The following is a 20276-nucleotide window of genomic DNA, read 5'->3' as shown; positions in this document are numbered from 1 at the left end:
TCAAATTATTTAACTAAAATGAAATAGAAAAGAAAAAGAAATAACAAAACATTATTATAAGAATTCATTTTTTAAATATATTATCGATTTTACACACACACACACACACACATATATATATATATATATATATATATATATATATAATAAGTTATATTTAATATTCATTGAAAAATTAAAAAAATGTTCGATAATATTTTATATAACTTTTTATAAGGATTTTTAAATGGATTTTCATATTTTGAAATTTTCTTTTCATATATTTCCCTTTTGAAGAGAAGTTCATCTAGTCTAAACGTGTTTATGAGAATTGAAATAAGTGTTATTTTCGAGCTTTTTCTTCTAACATAAAACTGATTTTTTTTTTAGCCGACACCATTTTTTCAATTTATTTTTTCAACTTCTTTTAATGATTTTGAAAGAAATAAACATTTTTGGAAAAACTAACATTTTTCATTTCTCCCCTCTTCTTCGCCATTTCATGCTTCTTATGTTAACCAACATTTATTTTTATACTATACTAATTAAAAGCTAGGTTAATAGTTTTATTCTATGAAATTTTAAATTTAGAATTTTTATTATTCTCCCAACCGTTTTACATGGAAGAAATCATATTTAACTAATTAATTAGCTTTAAACAATTTTTACTATAATAAAAAGTCATGGTCAATCTTTAAAGAATGTGCAGTTACTTCAAGGAAATGTTTCGAAAACATCAGGGCACAAATAATGAATGTTAAAAATATAAACTATGCAAATTTATAACACTTTCATATTTTATAGTGTTTTCTTACTTATTAACTGTCGAAATAGAAATTAACATTTTATTTTTAGTTGAAATTTCTGATTTTTTTTTTCAATATACAAACAATTTGTGAGATAATTTCATAAGCTAATTTTTGTTTTATAATTAGTTTCAAAATACATAATTTATTATAATGGTGTTAGTCGGCAGCGCATCTTCTGTATTCAACATTTTTTTTTTAAATTAATATATTTTTGTTCTTTTTAATGGTCTAGTTTTTAAAATTTTAAATTAATATCTTTCCAAATTATACTCTTAATTTAATTAATATAGAACAAAATAGTTATGATAACAGAGACAAAAGTATAATAACAAAATAAACATTTAAATAAAAAAACTAAAAAATATAATAACTAACTCGCTAAAAATATTAAAAATTAAATAATTTCACTATCTTTAATGTAACTTCCCAACAGTTCGCAAAGTAGAGCTCGTGGTACTGATTTTTCTTCAGATCAAACAACCAGTTATGACTGTATATGCCAACCTTTCAAGCCAAGTGTTACATACATGGATTGATAAGAATGAAAAGACTAAGATCCCATTTAGATAGACTTTCCAAGTCACATGTTTACAGAAAAAAATATATTAAGAGAATAAAACTTATTATATATATTCTTTTTATAAACTTTATTTGCTACAAAACTCCTCATGATCAGGTGCATAAATTATTTTTATATTATAAGAAAATTCTGAATCATTTTGACATCGAATTTCTTGTCGTGAAAGTGTTTATTGAAAAGTTGATCTAAACAGAGCCTAAGAGAATGGACAAGGGGATCACGAAGTTTCCAATAATAAAAAGGCTCAGGAGACTCTCTCTCATTCATGGTTTAACTTGTGACCGTTTCTTTGCTATGCGCTCAAGTAACCTGCTTTTTTCCTCCTCAGCAATATGTGGATCAAGGTTGCCAAGGTCTTGAACAAAATTGCATGCCTCATCTCGCAACTTCAACTTACAGTACCAGTCAACTATGGAGTTGTGAGTATTCTGGTTTGGCCTACATCCTTGCTTGATCATATGCCGAACTACATCAATAGCCTCCACAAACATTGAGTCAGCTGCGTAAGTTGCTATAAATGTGTTGTAAGTTACAACATCCGGAGCAGGAGCAGGATCTTTCATTTCTTCAAATATCCTTTTTGCCTCCTCCATCATGCGATTTCTGCAATATGCATAAATAACTACGTTGTATGAGACAACATCGGGTTCAATACCTTTATCCAGAATCTCCCTCAAGATTTGCTCTGATTTTTGGAATTTTTTCGTGCGGCTGTACCCATACATCAAACTATTATAAGCAGTCAAACTTAGAGTCAATCCACTCTCATACATGTAGTTTAAAATCTCATTGGCTTTGGATCCCTTCCTATTCTTCCTCCCATAAATGGAAAGCATTGCATTCATAGTAGTAATATCAGGCGAGATTCCTCTCTTCCTAAACTCCAAAAATGCACGTTCAGTTTGTTCTACAAGATCAACCTTGCTATTTACTAGAACTAGTGTGTTCAAAAGAACAGTATGGGTTTTAATTCTGTCAGAGTATATTTCCTCTGCTAGAGCATTCATCCTTTCAACCTCTCTTCCATTGGCATAAGCATGGAGCAAAGAAGAATATGTTGCCTCATTAGGTTTACATCCACCATTTTTCATTTCAGCAAGTACTTTCTCAGATTGTTCCCAAAGCCCTCCTCGAGCCAGTGTTGCCAAAACAGCATTGTAAGTAGAAAGATCAGGACTCACTCCAGCCTCCAGCATTCTCTTATAAACAGACATAGCCTGGTCAAATGAACCACACCTGCCATACGCACTTATCAGAGTGTTGAAGGTGTCCCTCTCCGGCACAAACCCAGCTCTCTTCATTTCTTCAAAAACTCCCGACACTTCAGAGTCCATTCCATTTTGTCCAAAAACTGCCAAAAGTGTATTCCAAGTAACAATATCAGGGGAACACTTGCACACTTTGATCTCCTTGAAAACTCTCTCCATTTCCTCGAACTTTCCTCTGTCACCATACATCTTAATAAGCGCATTAAAGGTGCATATATTAGGCTTGCACCCCACATATCTCATTTCCCCAAAAACTTCCATTGCAAGCTCATCTTTCCCCGCTTTCACAAACCCTGACAAAAGCGTAGTATAAGTGTAAACGTCAGGCTTAATCCCTTTCTCCACCATTTTCCTCTTAAGCTCCAAGGCATCCTCCAGCAAGCCACCTCTAACATAAGCCGACACCAACGAATTGTAAGTAACAACGCTAGGCAGAAAACCATCCAGCTCCATCTGTTTCAGAACCTCGATGGCTTCTTTCGGCCTCCTGGACTTACCATAAACATCCAACAACACATTATAAGTAACCACATCAGGTGTAAATCCAGCCACCTTAATCTCCTCGAAAAGATCAAGAGCCTCTTCATACAAAGAACCCGCCCTACAACAACTTATAAGGGTATTGTAAGTACACAAATCAGGGGCAAGGCCACGGCACTTCATATCCTGAACAAGAGCAATGATCTTAGTCCAAGGCACGCCCATCTTCCCATAAACATTCAAAATTGCATTGTAAGTAATCAAGGTGGGTTCACACCCCACTTCTTTCATTTTGCCAAACACCTTGAGTGCATCTCTGTACTTTCTATTATTTGCATAAGCAGTTATGAGGGAGGTGTAGCCATACACATCAACCTCAACCCCGTCGGTTTCTAGATCGTGCAGCAGCGACGCCGCGTGGGAAACCCTACCCGTTTTACCGAGAAGGGTGACAATCACGGCAATTACGGAACCGTTCAAGAGCGAAACGAGGTCGTTTCGGGTTCGAATAAAATCGAAGACGGACAATGCGAGGTCGAACTTGTTGTTAAACCCTAAAGCCTTGATTATGCCGAGAATGTCCGAGGAAAGAGAGGAAGAAGCCGGTTGGTGGAATAGGAGAGGGAAAATTTGGTGGAAGCTATTGGAATCGAAGGAAGGATGGATTAGGGTTTGGAGAATTCGGTGAGCCTGAGGTGAGAGGCGGGGAGTGGGGTGGGTGGAGGTGGTGACGTGTAGACGAGGCGGAGAAGAGGGTTTTTTGTTAAAAAATAGGTCTTGGAGAAGAGGGGTTAGGGTTAGGGTTTTTGGGAATGTGGTGTTTGAGGGTGTGGCTGTGGGTGGGTTTGGGAGGATGAGAGGGACAGAAACATTCTGTGCCATGGAATGTGATGCAGTGTGTTTCCAAAAGCAATCAAATCTCAATCACAGAGTTGAATTTTGAAGCCTGGGCAGAAAATTTTCACGATCACAGTTGAATTTGAGCTGAGAGTTGCAGCAAGAAATAATTCCCACAATCGTAGAGCTCCCTCTGCTCATCCATGGAAGACTATGAACTAAACATAACATTTATCTCACTTCTGAAGTAGATTTAACTTTCTCTTGATAACACTAATAAATCAACTGTTCAAAGATAAGACCCACTTCCATTAATAAATCAACTGTTCAAACTTAGGAAAAATCGAACTTTATACAATTAAAGTTTTAATCAATACCACTTTCTTTACAAATTAAGTTCCTCTTAGTTTTTTTTTATGTTAATTATTACAAAATTATATATTTTTTAGTTGAATATATGTAGTTTAATTTGTTCGACTCAATAGAAAAATTCAATGACGAGAATTCAATTAAAAAATATTAAATTTTACTGCATTTAATAAATAAAAAAACTATAAAAACTCAATTAAAAATATACATATTTATTACAAGTAAGAAATTTAATTAAACTTTTTTAATTATTAAATTTCTTTTTATTCCTAAATTTCTCCATTTTTTTTGGGTCCGTCGCCTGAAAGGAAAGGGCCCATAGTGTTGCAAAACCCAGCCCAAAAAATACTTTGCTTCGTTTAGGACTTGCCAGTGAGTGACAAGTATCTTTGACATCTATTTGTTTTGGGTGTTGATCCTTCCACCACCACCCTATACTTCCTCCACCTCCCGACACTATTTTAAATACCATTATATTCTTAAGTTAAAAAGATTTTTACTTTTACTCTATTTTAAATAATTTGAAATCCTAATTTTACTTTCCCAGCACCCACCCACGGAACTCTCTTCCCCTATCTCCATTTCCGTTTCACCTCCCCACCTCCCGCACTTTCATTCCTTTTTCTTTCCAGTTTTTTTTTTTGGTTTGAAAGCTTCCACTGCCGTCGTGGTGTGAAGGAGCGTCGCCGCCGTGGTGTGGAGGAACATCGAGGAGCGTCCAGAGCATCAACCAGTGTGAGGAAGTATACATCAACGGAGGTGACATCCTTCAACGGATGTCCCCTAATAAAACAAAGCCTAAAATAAAAAACGTAACCTTTAAACGGAGGTGACATCTTCAACGGATGTCGACATTCGTTTTTCCTTAAACGGACATCCGTTGAAGGATGTCACCTCCGTTTAAAGGTTACGTTTTTTATTTTAGGGTTTTATTTCAAGGTTTATTCGAATACGCACTGGAGGAAGCACGACATGCACTGCACTGCACCACTCCACGCACTGCACCACGAGAGCGACACTGCACCACGAGAGGGAGACTGCTTGATAATTCTTTCCACCACCACCAACCTTTGCAACTTGTAGTATCTCACAACGACGAAAGAGAGGAAAAAATATAATGTTAAAATGAAAGAAAAGTATTTTACTCATGTACGATACTAGAATAGGTTATTAGTGAAATATGTTGTGAATGGCTAAAATTAAAAAATAATAACCCTAAAAATAAAATTTTACTGAGGGGCAAAATAGTAAAGGAGAGGTGGAGGGAGAAAGGTGTGGTTCATTTGTTTTTTGTTTGGCATTTAAATGAATCTTCCATAATTTGCAAAGCCTGGTGCTATTCACACCCACAGTTTTACTCTTTGACATGTCCTCCGTTTTTTGTGATGTAATGATAGCCCATAGTTTAAAATAGGAAGTGAGTGGGCTTTTGTGGGATGTAATCCAGTATATGCCAGCTAGCCATCACAGTGGTGCCATGATTTTGAAGCATGAAACAATAATACACTTCAACCTTTATTTCTTTGTTCATAAAGAGGACACTATCCCATATTTTTAATTTGGTTTGTTATTTCTATGGTAGAGTTTCTTATTTGGTCCCTAAAAATACAATCTTTATTCACAAAACATGTACTGCAGTAAAAGAATGGCAGAGGTGCATGCATGATGCATTGAGTGCAGGTGATAATAATAATAATAATATTAATAATAATAATAATAATAAAGTTACCTACCTGCGGTCCAAATTCATGTCTATGATATCAATATGTACATCAATACAGCTCTTACCGATGGAAACCCTCATCAAAACTATTTATGTAATTCAATGCTATCAACCCATGTTATAATAAAGACAAATCATACATACCTATCATCGATATCAACAAATTTAGTATTTTACTTGCATTTTCTTAAATATACAATATATTATTAAGATAAATCTTTAAATACAATTTGAAAATGATACTAATAACACTTACAATTCTATAAGTAAGTGTTTCGTGCATAGAATCAAGGTCAACAGATGGTATAATATCATTTAAAGTTCAAAAGATTGTCTACAAAGTAAATTATAAATTTGTTCAAATAGCTAGGAGATATATATAGAAGACACTCAATGTTTGATAGTTAGTAATTAATGTAATAAATGTATTTACTTACCTTCTTATCTAAAACTTCTACTGTAAGTTTTGAGGAGATTTTTGATTAATTTTGATCTAATTACGATCAAAATATGAATAATTATACTTTATCTTTTATTAGTTTTATAGTTAAATTTTTGAGACAATTTGTGCTGATCAATTCAGTCTATGTTTGACCAATCTACTTGATATATAAATTAGACTATTATTGATAGTTATGTTTATGATTAATCGGAACATACATAGAATAAGTTTTCTTCTAATAACAATTTTAACACTTCTTATACTTATTTACCTATAACCTTAAAAAGTATGGTTTATATTTGTTTCTTATAATTTTAAAATTCTGGATGCACTTGTTTTATTTCATATGTTCTGTATAAAATATACAAAGATATTATTATAATGATTTGATGAGATCATAAATAGTTGAACACGTTATCAACGATTTTTTCTAACGTACTTTTATATATTTTTGTAGATCCAGCTATGTAAATATGATATTGGTATTTTCACTGATATATATTGAGAAAAGTAACTGAGTAATAAAATTTCACTCATAAACTAAAGATAAACTCAAGACTACATTACACATGTGATTAAAAACCTCGTCTCATAAATCAATTTAATGAAACTAAATTAAATTTTTAATATATCATCGACATGAAACCTTAATCTTGAATGGAGTGCATTGGTTGTTTGTCCATTTGTAAAGTTGACATTATTAAATATATTAAAGGTAATTAAATTGACATTACATTTGAGTGGTTATATTAATTGAGAAGTACAGTACAGAGTTATTTAGAAGGCATGTTAGAGTTGCTAATACCCTCCTTAAATTGCATGAAGGTGTGCAGGTACAGAATATGAACACACCCTGGTGGACAATAAATGACAGCACACTCTGCACGTGCAAATGCCCATTTCACGATCATCTCAACGACATATATTGCATACTGAATTTTCTGCTATACATCACACGCCACTGTCAAATCACCTATATACACAAAAATCATTTTAATCTGACTCGGAGTGCAGTATTGGGAAAAAACATTTTGGTGTTTTTGCCTCAATCTTGTAAAGTTAAGATTTTTCACAATTTTATAAAAATGAGAGAAGATTGTGTTATTTTGGTAAAGCTGTGAAAAATATAGTAGCAGCAAAGGGATATTAAAAATATGGTAAGTAATAATTGGATAGGGTGGTTCTTCCCCTGGTGGCAAAGGCAATAATAGGGTATAGAGATATGTGAGAGTGAAAGAAGATGTTTAGAGTGGGATACTGAATTTGTGTAGTGGGAAGCAATGGTACCACATGGACAGTGTCATAAATATGTATGCATCAATTAGAGGTCTCGGCAGCAGTATAATAAATTTGTCTCCATCTCCGTGCATACCAAGCCTCCTCTGCCGACACTCCTTCCACGATTTCACTTCAGTAATACTACTATTTTAAGGTGCAACCTCGTCACTCGTTTTCTCTGTGTTCGCACGCATCTCTTTAAACTTCTCACCCTGTTATGCAGGATTGTGCTAACACTGTCAGAGAAACCAGACTCACAAAAGTCAAGGCAATTGCCTCACACTTCACAGTTCTTCACTAACATCAAAAGATTTTACATTTACTGTTTCATCATCTTCAAACAGAATTCATTTTTAAGGAATGCATGTAAGATGCCAATGTCGGCAACATCTCAACACCACTGGTTCAGAAATTAAAAGGGATATTTTCATGAAATGCAAAAACAATCCCGTCGATTATAATTTTTTGTATATGAAATATTAATATTATTACTATACATTGCACGAGGTAAATCCCTTTTCTTAATGCTAAATCAGTCAACGGAAGAATAAGAAGAGCTCTTGGGTTTAGTAGGAAGGCTCCAAGCATTTTCATGATTAAATTAAAAGTTGTGAGTCAACTTGGAATATAACATGTTCATGCAAGGAAGGAGACATGTTTAAGGAAGTCAAACAAATATTACTCGGGCACTGTCATCTAGAATTTTGTCTTTGAATTCTGCGTTGTGTAATTTTTAAATAGTTGGATCTTATATTAAGATAAGCAAAATAAGGTGAGGTTTAAAATGGCAGGCCTATGATACCAAGGAAAGCATCACCAACCCAAGAACCTTAAATAAATCTCGGCAACAATAGCATACACTTAAAAGAATTCTATTGTTTTTAATTGAACCCAGTAACCACATGGTGTAATTTGGTCCACGACTGCTGAATGATCAGGAATATAGTAAGGATGATACTGTAAGTTGAAGGAAGATGTCACATTTTTTGGTAACGAGCATGAGGAAAACTACTTAAGGAGTAAAATTTGAGTGTCTTACTACTAAAGAGCAGAGTAGGTGTAGTTGTTGTATTTGGTAGGAACTTTGGTCCAATGTTGCACGAGCAATTGAAGTTTGGGACTGAATTCTGAGACGGCTAATTAATTTGGATCTTGAAATCCATTTGACCCTGGGCTATATCCATTGTTATCCTATTACAGCGCCACGGTAACTGTGTCTGCATGTGTACACAAGTACCTATACACTAGGCTTAGGATTGACCACATATTTTCCAAGTTTACCGTTTTAGAATGTACACGCTAAAGGGAGGTTGGCTTGTCTGTTTCCTTGTGTTAATTACATTCACATCTTTTAAAAGGTAAAATAATTGAAAAGCTACCAAAGCCACCTGGACTTGACTCCACCGTGATTAGGAAGACAGTTTTAAAATCTAAAGGAGGGGCGTAAGAGAACAGAGATGAGGGACCTAAGTTAATTACGTTCACCCGATCTCAGAATGTTAGTCTGGTTTTTCCTTTTTAACTGCTGCTATATGTGATAAGTTGATAGAATTTACAAATTAATCCAACCTAACATAAGTCACATTCCAGTTTCTCTAACCACGCACAATTAATTTAGCAAGCATGGGGATGGTGATGGCCATAAATGTGTACACATTTGACCTCGCCCCCACAAAGATGTGAAAAGATAACAATATTACTATTTTAAAGCTAGGTTTTCTATGAAGTACAGAAGTAAGAGCATATACTCCCATATTTAATTTATAGTTTAATGTAGTTTTAGAGTCGTTAAAATTTAATGGATGGTACACGTACATTTAAAGGAACTTTTTATTAAAGGTAAAACTATTTACCAAGAGAAAAGAAAAGCTCAGAAGATTAGCTTCCAGATTAATACATTAACTTAGACTGCAGGCCACTGAAAATGGGCAAACAAATATATCAATGCTACATTTGCGTGTTAGAGGCTGGACAACACGATTCAACAAGGGATCACTAAAGAGAAAAGGAAGAATACAGATGGAATAATTAAAATTAAGAATAAGAAACAAAGCTTAACTCATATTGACTGCTTTGGGAATCTTCCTCTAGGAATATTGCTCAAGAAGATAAACAGGTAAAAAACGCTATCTGATAAAGCAAAAGAAAACCATAAAGACTGCCTTAGAATTGAGCAAGAAAGCGAAAGAAGCTGCTAACATCCCTTGGGCTTTGGAAGCCCCAAAACTCGTGGTTGGTTGTTCCATAATCATGTTCAGACACACAAAGAGACACGCGCGCGCCTTTCATCAGAAACGTAACCAAATTAACTTTATTTATTCCCTACTCCCTGTCTTCTGCACCCTATACTTAAAAAATTGTTATATTTCCCTTTAGTCACCATTTTCTTCCCTATGCTCCATTCATTTGACCAAGACCGTCAGAAAATGAGCGAAGCTTCCACACATGCAGTAACATGTGGAATGACAAGAGTTTTTAACTATCCCTTGCACTGACAATCATTAATTTGATATGCTTACTTAAATTTAGCAATTTGGGAGTTCTAAGATGCACATTTACTAAGTTTTAACAAATGAGTAAACAATCGACATTACAACGTCCCCGGTCTCACCTTCATAAATATAATTTGATACGAACATTTAATTAATCAATATATGATTGATGATGTGATTCAATAATAGACACACTGGACTGATGTGCCCGCAAATAAGATTGAATCCCAGAATGCGATTAGTATACTAAAAACTCGATAACTACTGTTCTTGACGATTCTAGTCAGTGGTACCATTCCGTTTTTCTTTTGCACACAACTTTCCCATATATAAATAAATTTGGGAGAATACCCAAGACCATAATCTCTAATGAGAAATTAAAGTGAATTATGGTTACTATTTACAAGCACACAGAAACTATGTAAAAACATAATGTAAGGAGTGACATATTCATCACGAGCATTCATTCTCTGACAATTTCATTATCAGGAGAACTGACAAAATAACATCATAACACAACCGGAAATATAAAAGAGATGTTTGGTACATCAATATAGACTGAGCATTGTTCCTGTAACCCTACTCCATTATCTCGGCAAAACACCCACGTTGCCTTTTCAAGCACATAACTTCCACACCATGTAGAAGCTGTTAGCGCCAAACTGGCTGAGGTCGATGGTGGACTCTTTAATATTACCACCATCGACGCTTAGATATGTTGCTAAGTAACAAAAGTTTAATGGGTCCACTATACCAGAGTTTCGCCACCTTACCTCGTTTATGGAAGGTAAACTAAAATTAACCTCCAGTTGCTCTATTCCGAAGTGGAAAACCGAGCTCCAACTCCATAGTTGGATTCTGCATTGAGTATAAACATTCACTCAGGTGTGCATAATACCCGTGAATTTTTATGCTCTATTTACAGAACTATATAGAGGCATGAACAAACTTCCACAAAAAGAACCAACTGAACCCCCTACTCTAACCTCTAAACGTTAGTAGTCAAAAACTAGTGACTGCTATTAACAATTGCCTTGAATTGATCCTACCCCAACGTTAGATTTCCATCTTCCAGATCATGTTATCAATACTGCAATTATGTGATTTCTCCAGTGCAACAACTTTGGCTCGGTGTACTGCTAATGAGTTTTTTCCTCTGTCGTCCTGAGGAAGTTCACAAGCTTCGCTTACAGACCCTGTTCGCAAATCAGCTGGGGGAATGAAGCAATCAACTGAAAGACCCGGTACATTGAATGCAACCTCTTCAATCGTCCAGGCCTCTTCCATTTTTGTTTTAGTGTGGCTCATGGCCATCTCCCCAAACCTGAAAAGGGTTACCACAGAATGCCCAGAGTGGGCAATCATTATACCTTCCACAGGCTTGTAATCACCGAGGAATGAATTGATTGTGGTCTCCCAATAAACTGCATCACCCCCATTAGATTGGATGCGCGTCAGATGAGAGTCCTCAATGTGAACAAGAAGACCAGTCTTCTGGCTGAAGTAGCCGAACAAGACATGCCTTATGATCTCAGCAGGACCCTCACTCCGAGCCTTCAATGTTTCAGGGTCAGTACAAAGCTTCAGGATGAAGCAATCCTCACCATTGATGTTTTTCTCTCCTATGCATCTGGCATCGGCAAACATACTTGCAGTGGTTCTAGGATCAATACCCTGATCAAACAAATATACACACTTAGAAATTACAGAGAAAAATGGAACAAGCGGCACATGTGCAGTTGCAAATTTTAAAACAAAATCAACCTGAAGAGCACGCCGCAAAGGCCTCACGGGTCCCTTGGCCGTATGAGCACCGAGCCAAGGGGTGTGCCTCCAGACAAGCTTGCCATTGCAGCCAGCATGAACCTTGCTACCCCCAACTACAAGCTCTACATACCACATGTCCGGATTCATCTGCCAGAGCACGAATCCGCCAGACTCCGCACACCTAGATGAATTTCGGTTCTTCACTACCTTAGTCGCAGTTTCAAATTCAGAAGCCACCATTCTAACCTTTCCCATCGCATAAGCATTTCGTATAGAGTTCTGCAACTTTAGCCCCCCAGATGCTGCTAGGTACTGCTGCAATATGTACTGGGCAGAAGAAGTTTCCTGCAAGGTTACCCATGAACAAAATAAAACCCAAAAAATAGTTAAAAATATTAACCTATTACCATTGAACTTCACTATTAACAATTAACAACACTTTTTATACTTTAATTTCTAAAAAGAAGAGGTCCATTTCTCCCCCTATACTGCAAAACAGTTCAATGCATCAATTTAAGAAAATTATTTGAGTTATTACCAAGTGAAACTATCTCATAATACACAACCGGGTTTAAAGGCTCTTGTTTCCTCCCTATTCTAACTATTTTTATCCCAGATTTCTGTTCTCAGCAGGCACTCTTAAAGTGAAATTACAGAGAGGAGGCACGTGACTGAGTGTGTCCCTGGTTAACGATTTCAGCCAAACACTTGGAACAAGAGATAAAACTAGAAATCCCAGAGTGAATCTTGCACGGGATCAAAAGACGACAAGGAGCGTAAAACGTTACATAAGTTACCAGAAAAGCCATATTATGAGTAGCTGAAGAGAAAACGACCAAAAATCCAAAACACAAACATCCAAACAAGAGAGAGAGAGAGAGAGAGAGAGAAAGAGAAGGAACGAATTCATTCACTGTAAAGTACCGAAGAAACAGCAAAACACCAAAGCATGTTCGAGAAAAAGAGAAATTGGAGAAGCGTTATGACTGAGAACTCACAATGGGAGTGTCTTTAATGCTGAGATGAGGCAAGGGGTCGGTGGAGCACACGTGAACGGGAGCGAGTGGGGCGCCCATGACACCGAGAAGGAGTCTCAGATCAGACCTCTTGTAAGACACGGAGGGGGCACGTGACAGCTGGCCCTTCATCCAGTGTCCGAGACCCGACCCGATTCGCTTGGGATCCCCGTTTTCGGAGGCGTCCGGGTCGGGCCCCTCGATAAGAGGCGTGAGCGTCTCACCAAGCGGGCGGAGACTGGCGGATCTCGCAACGGAGGAGTCTGGGTTGTGCTTCTTGCGGCGGAGGAGACCCGAAATGGGGGAGGCGGTCCGGGCAGGGCTCTTGGAGCGAGAACGCGAGGGGGAGAGGCCGCGTACGACCTCGTCTTTGAGAGCGGAGAAGAAAGACTGCTTATTTTCCATTTGAGAGAGTAAAAAAGAAAAAGAAAGAGAGAAAGAAAGCAGTCCTAGAACGGTGAGGAAGAAGTGGTGAGTAGTGAAGAGAAGGGAAAGAGAAAAAGAGAGAATTTCATAGATATAGAAAAAGAGAGTGAGAAAACGGTTTTGGAAGAGTGGGAGGAAGTGAGTTTTGTTTGGAGCAGTGTGTGTGGTTTGTGGGCGTACGAAAAAGCGAAACAGAGAGAGAATGGTATTTTATTTGCTGCTTTATGGGAAGGCTGAAAGGTTGTGATAATATTATATAGCTCTTTTTGGTCAGTTGCACTAGCAGTTGCAACCGCGGAATATTTACCTTTTTTTATTTTCTTCTTTTCATGGATTTCATTTTCATTAAATCCTCTTACCACATTTTATCATTTAAACGCTCTTTCCTGCTGTAATAATGGGTATCTCTTCCTAACGCACCTTCCTTTTTTTCTCTTTCCGAGTTCCATTTACTTGTATGGGGAAGAATTGAGAATAAAAAAAATATTAATATTAACAGTTTCTATTCAATAGTTTTCAGAATCAATTAAGAAATAAGTAATATAAAAATATTACCGTAATTTAATATATTTTAAATAAAGCTCTCTTTTAGTTAAAATTCATTTGCGTGTGTATCTCTCTGTATATAATATATATAGTAATTTAGTATGTTTCCTTTTTACCTTATGAAATATTTAAATTAATTACTATTTTTTGGTACACAATTAATTACTATTCGATAGTTTCAGTTTTTAAACATGTATTAACGTTTTTAGATATAGCATAAATTAAATTAAGATTACCTTCGAATTTAGGAGAGATTCAAGTCTTACCAAAGCAATTTTCATCCAATATAAAGGAGGAACAGATAATTGATGACATTCAAGGCAACTAAGAGTTGTTCCGGTAATAATGTTAATTACATTTTTTTTATAGTAAAATCTTAAAAGAGTATAATTTTTTTCTGAATTCAAATTTTTAAGAGTCATAATAAAAATTACTCAGAAAAAAAAATGAAATGACACATGGATGTTGAAGGAGGATATGATAGCCTCAAACATGTATAGAAAGTATTTGAAAAGAAATATTTGTAATTCAATTTTTTTTATTCTTATAATGTTTTATGAAAGAAATAATTTAAAAAACATGAATATCGAAAAATAATTTAAGAAATTAAATAATTTATAATTTTATTTTAATTTTACATTATGTTAAATTTGTTAAGTAAATTTATATAAAAAAACTTGATTTTATAACTCCTATTTTTTTTTCTAATGTTATTTTTATGTGTTTTGTTTTGAATTTTATATTAAGGATTTTTTTATTTTTTTTAGATTTTCTTAAACTTACATGTTTATATATATAATAATGTAAATATTTTGGAGTTATGTTATATGTATATTTAAAAGAAGGGATTCTATTTGTTCTTGATTAGAATCTTTTTAAAGATTAATATTTTTATGACAAAACATCACTTTATTTATCAATTTGTTAAATGATATATTTCTATCACTGTCTTATTTTGTATTATTTTCTAATTAATTTTTATTATGTCTTTTAATAATTCAAACTCATAAAAAGTCGTACTTTTTACTTGCCATTGATCATAAAATGATTATTTTTTTAAAAGAATTACTAAATTCTCTTATAATCCCTAAAATATATAATGAACTTCATTAAATGAATGCATATTATGTTATGCAATTTGGGTACTAATGATAGATTAATGATTTGAAACACTATAATTCACGATTCTCAAACGAATGCAAATCGATTTCGAGTATTTTTGAGGTGCTTATTAAGACTAACGAGTTAATTTTAAGCAGGATTTACAAATTTTGAGGTACTATAATGTTTTGTTTTGATAAATTCAAAAGAAAATTACTGCGTACAATTTTTCTGGTAAATATTTATAGATATTTTATTATATTAATGTGAATTGAAAAAGTATTAAGAATCCTTCCCATATCTTCTCAATTCAGGAATCTGAAATATATTAAAAATATAATCTAAAGCTAAATAATTACATCATAATGTAGCCAAAAAATAAGTAGCTGGTAACGTGATCTCTTCGCTCCTATGTTACAATTTAATTCACGTGTTGCTGAGAGACTACAAAACAAAGGAATAAAATCTCTACCAATATTGAGAAGCAAATAAAAAATGATCAGACCAAACACCTCCATGAAGTTTGTTGCGAAAGATTTCTTAAAATATCAGGTTTCTTATTCCCGGTCACGATCCAATCAAATAATTTATTTTAATTAAATATAATATAACTATTTCGTGACTAAAGTATAGCTAAAATGATCATATATTTAGTCATTTTCATAGCTAATTCATGTTTAACATGTACTTCCAGGTTAATTTATAATCATTTTCTAGCCAAACTCATTCATTAACTTTGTTACTTTTGAATTGATGGGCTTCGGGTAAAAAATTATTACATAATAATTAGTCTTGTCGTTGAAATTCTACTTTAACAAGATGAATCACATATAAAAGAAAATCACAAATATTAGATTTATCACTTATTTTTCTATTAAATATAAATAAATAAATGACATTTTGAATATGCAAAATTTTTATATTTATTTGACATTTTTTTTCCTTCTTAAAAGTATAAAAATATATTTTTTTATGATCATTTAATCATTATAATGTATGCCAAATAAATATAAATGTGTGTCATTTTACCATTGCTTTAAAATATTACAATTTTTTCAAATCTATTAACAATAAAATAATTTTTAAGTTGAAGTATTAAACATCACCATGGTTGAGTTATAGAACGCTGATTTATTAATTTAACTTTCTATAAGATTGGATATTTTATTTTAAATAAATAAAAAAAATAAAAAAATGCATATAAATACGAAGTAGAGTTGAAAATAAAGAAGAAATAATTTGGTAAAAAGAAATCAAACTCTGAATTGAACACGTGGTAAAATAATTGATTGACAAATTGAGAGAACTTGATGTAATAAACTATAATAGGATGTCGATTTGAGAAATTCATCCCTCGTGTAAACTACATAAAAAAATTATGTTTCTAAATCTCATTAAAGTATTTAATTTTTAATTATTTACGTAAATGATTTATTATAATTTTAATCTTTGATAAATTATAATCAATCAATTAATACTATAAAATAGTATTGTAAAGATGTCAAATTAAAATTAATCTATTCATCTAATCAACTGTAAGTGTTATTATCAACACTAGATTAGATGTTTAAATTAAGTCTTAAACATCAATTATTTATAATTAAATTTAAACAAGTATAATATGATTAACCAACAAAAACCTTAAGTATGTAGATATTTTTTATTATTAATAATAAATATAACAAATAAAGACTCAATCAATATAAAAACTAATATGTAAAAAAATATATACTTTCTACCTATATGCCACTGCAAAAAAAGTACATAAATAATAATATAATTAAAATAAACTTTTTGATGATACTAAAATCAATTGTCTATATGAATTTTTAAGTTTTATCATTTAATTTTATCTAAGAAGGAAATTAATCATTTAAACTCTGCTAAGAAAGAATTTTTTATTCATAGATGAAAATAAATTTACTTTCCAATATTAGTTAATATGTGAAACGAAAAGTACTCTATATAAATATTATAAATGAATCCCTTTTTATGGTATTATGTATTTAAACTTCTAATTTTGACGATAAAATTTTCAACCGTAAGGTATTATGTTTTTCACACGTGATAAAGAAAAAGTTAGATATATTTTAATCCAGTACGTGTAGTAAAAGTTGATGATTGTTTGTTGTTTGAATTTAAAAATGAGTTTATGTATAAGAGTGTGTTAGTTGTAACTAACTGGATATACCTATAGAGTTGTTGAATAACAGAAAGGAATCTTGTTGAGACTTTTTGTTTATGCAGAGAGAAAGTAAGAAATGAAGGATGGGTTGTGAGTGAAGATTCGTTGTTGTTATTGAAGAAGTGTATGAGTATGGGTTGTGTTTGAATTTGGAAACATGGTTGGAGGAGGAGGAATTGGCAGTTAGAAAGGTGGGTGGTGAAGGAAGTTGTGGCGAGACGACGTTCAAAGGGACCCGCACCTTCACTCTTCATGATTCCTTGACTTGTTCCATTCCATAGCTGAAATCAGTGACTACACAGATCAATCATGCAAATTCCTGTCTAATTCTTGATCATCAACCACACCATGGTGGGTCCTATCAACTTCATACACGCCCAACGTGTAACATGACCTCAAATAAAAAACACCTTATTTTACTGCATCCTAAACTTCATATATACACATAAAATTTCACTTGTCAGTATGCTTAATTAGTATCAATTTATACAGCCTCGAGTAACCAAATCTAAGCTTTGTAGATTTGAAAACTTCAATTTCATTAGTTAAGTCTATGTAACATGGTATAAAAAAGTCACGCACAAAACTTTTTTATACTGGTTAGATTGCTTTCTGGATTAAGTTCTTACCGATTTATTTTTTGTATCACTAAAAAAATTTTATTAACAATAAAGGTATCTTATGTGTATATAACTTATGTTTATATCTTGTTTTATCTAATGTGAGACTTTGTTTATATCATAACAATCCTTTCTTCAAACAAAGGACTACCTCTTTTACAACAAAAGTTTTTTTTATCCTTGAATATACTATGTCTACATTGAGCATCTCTTTCTCTCTTTCACCACTCATGGTCACACCACTGAGCATCTATTGCTCTCTACCTCTCATGATTTATCTAGTTGTCTATCACCGACCACCTGTTAGGGTCTCACCTTACCATGGAGAGACGTACTCGTCTAAGCCTGGTCACAAGACTTGAACCACTCGCTCTAATAAACCGAACAAGTGATATAAGAGTCATGTTAGACCCAAATGAGTACTAATCTTTGTATCGAAAGTCTTCATGAAAAAATGGTTAGAGGTAAGCGTGTCCTGTTAAGATGAATAGCGGTACGAAAAGAGATACTTGAATGTTTCCACTAGAGATGAGTGTACCAATGTGGAAGAGACTTATCCTTAAAGGAGAAAATTGTTAGCATTTCAAATGTGAGTCTAAATCCCACATTGAATTAAAAATGAGAAAATAGAACACTATATAAAGGTCAAAGACCAATTAATTCATTGGTTTTAAGGTTTTGAGTGAAGAGTGATGTCGATTCTTTATGTGGTTAGACTTAGATTTCATTGGTGTTATATCCCACTAGTGAACCTCTTCGTATCCAACATTTAAGGATATCTGATAGAAGATTCGTGATAGTTAACTTTATTCATTTTTTATATTGGTTGATGAAAAATTTGGTTTATACATATGAAAAATCTCTTCTCAAATACATTTTTTATACTAATTTTGAAATTAATTTTAAAAATAAACTTTTTATGTCATTTTTAAAATTGATATAAAAATTTAAAGTTTATATTAATTCAAAAATCAATATAAAACCATTTTTGTACTCTATACTTTTATAGGGATTTGAAGATACATGTAGTTCTAGAATAATATCCAAACTATATCATGAGGATTTCACTACCCACAAAACACCAAATCAGATCAACAAATAGTCATCTTATATTACACACTAGTAACCATTATCCCACTATTTATATTACTTATATAAAGCTTTTTACTTCAAAATAAAGTTTCAGAAACTCTTAATCTCACAAGACAACATGCAATTAGAACTCATACATTGCATAGCTTCCAAAAATTGACTAAAAAATAGTCAAAGTGATGATGTTTTTAAAATAAAACTTGATGGACTTTTCTATTTATAAATGTAACATCTTAATAATAAAATACTCAAAATTCACCAATAAAACTTATGTTATTCTTAATTATATTTTTTTTGTTCTTACATTTTATCTAAAATTGTCTTCACATTAATTAATTTAATTAATTATTTGATAAATAAATAAATATATTCTATATAGCTCAAGCTTTTTATAGGTAAACTAAAACAAAATTTAAACAGTGAATAATATATATATATATATATATATATATATATATTAAAAGATAATAATATAAAAATAAAGCACAATATTCTATATAAAAATTATTAAAAAATATGTTCCTTATATTATTAATTTGTGTTTCATGTCAAATTTTCTTATTTTAAAGAGTAAAGTTTTGTTGTGACTTCTTATAAGTTTTCTTTACACATCTGTTACGAAACAACTCTTGTAAAATTACACTCTCAAATCTACATAATTCATATAATCCATAGAACCAAGAAAATTTAAGTAGAAAAATAAGTGAAAAAATTAGTATATTTAGAAAATAGTAAAGATTTAAATTTATTTATAAATATTAATAAAATATTGCTTATACTAACAGAATATATTGTGTTATAATATATATGTACCGCACATGTTTGAAATATTGGCTTGGATGAAATCGTATTGGACATAACATTAATAATTGATAAAATATTATTAAGTTAAAGTATACTTAATCAAATTAATTATGTTATATGAATCAGGTCTAGGTCCATTAGATAAAAACTTATAATCATAATATAAATAATATATACAAATTAAATTAGAAACGCTTATGTATTATTATATTTATTGTGCATTTTAGTAGCATAAGTTTTAAAATGCTTTCTATAAGCACATTTCAATTTAACTTGAGGAGGACAAACACTAAGACATTTCGGTCTAAAGTGTAAAGTTTGAGCTAAAAATGTTAGGAGTTAAAGTTTTTTATAAAATTAAATCAAAATATAATTATTAATAAAATATTTATGACAACATCAATTATATATTATCATGTTAGAAATATTATTTATTATATAAACTATTTGATAATATCATAA

The 20276-nt window shown here is 32.5% G+C and overlaps 2 protein-coding genes across 2 annotated transcripts; both read right to left on the bottom strand.

The window, feature by feature from the left end:
* Positions 1–1393: 1393 nt before the first annotated feature.
* On the bottom strand, positions 1394–4272 carry LOC108326611 (pentatricopeptide repeat-containing protein At5g02860). The gene has a single exon (XM_017560204.2). The coding sequence runs from the start codon at positions 3996–3998 to the stop codon at positions 1632–1634; it is 2367 nt and encodes a 788-aa protein (XP_017415693.2). The 5' UTR covers positions 3999–4272; the 3' UTR covers positions 1394–1631.
* Positions 4273–10679: 6407 nt separating this feature from the next.
* Positions 10680–13703, bottom strand: LOC108326597 (uncharacterized). The gene is made up of 3 exons (XM_017560188.2): positions 13023–13703; positions 12022–12369; positions 10680–11931 (listed from the first exon to the last, which is right to left on the bottom strand). Exons 1-3 carry the CDS (start codon positions 13443–13445, stop codon positions 11314–11316), a joined length of 1389 nt encoding a protein of 462 aa, XP_017415677.1. The 5' UTR covers positions 13446–13703; the 3' UTR covers positions 10680–11313.
* Positions 13704–20276: the final 6573 nt, after the last annotated feature.

Source organism: Vigna angularis, chromosome 3, assembly GCF_016808095.1.
Source record: "Vigna angularis cultivar LongXiaoDou No.4 chromosome 3, ASM1680809v1, whole genome shotgun sequence".
Taxonomy (NCBI): Eukaryota; Viridiplantae; Streptophyta; class Magnoliopsida; order Fabales; family Fabaceae; genus Vigna; species Vigna angularis.
This window is presented reverse-complemented; position numbering and strand designations above follow the sequence as displayed.

Bases quoted from the DNA above. Each gene is read 5' to 3' on its own strand.
- LOC108326611 (XM_017560204.2), bottom strand. From the start codon at position 3,998: ATGGCACAGAATGTTTCTGTCCCTCTCATCCTCCCAAACCCACCCACA.
- LOC108326597 (XM_017560188.2), bottom strand. From the start codon at position 13,445: ATGGAAAATAAGCAGTCTTTCTTCTCCGCTCTCAAAGACGAGGTCGTA. The intron at 12,370-13,022 runs GTGAGTTCTCAG...GTAACCTTGCAG, and splicing joins GCATTAAAGACACTCCCATT to GAAACTTCTTCTGCCCAGTA. The intron at 11,932-12,021 runs GTTGATTTTGTT...TTGTTTGATCAG, and splicing joins CTTTGCGGCGTGCTCTTCAG to GGTATTGATCCTAGAACCAC.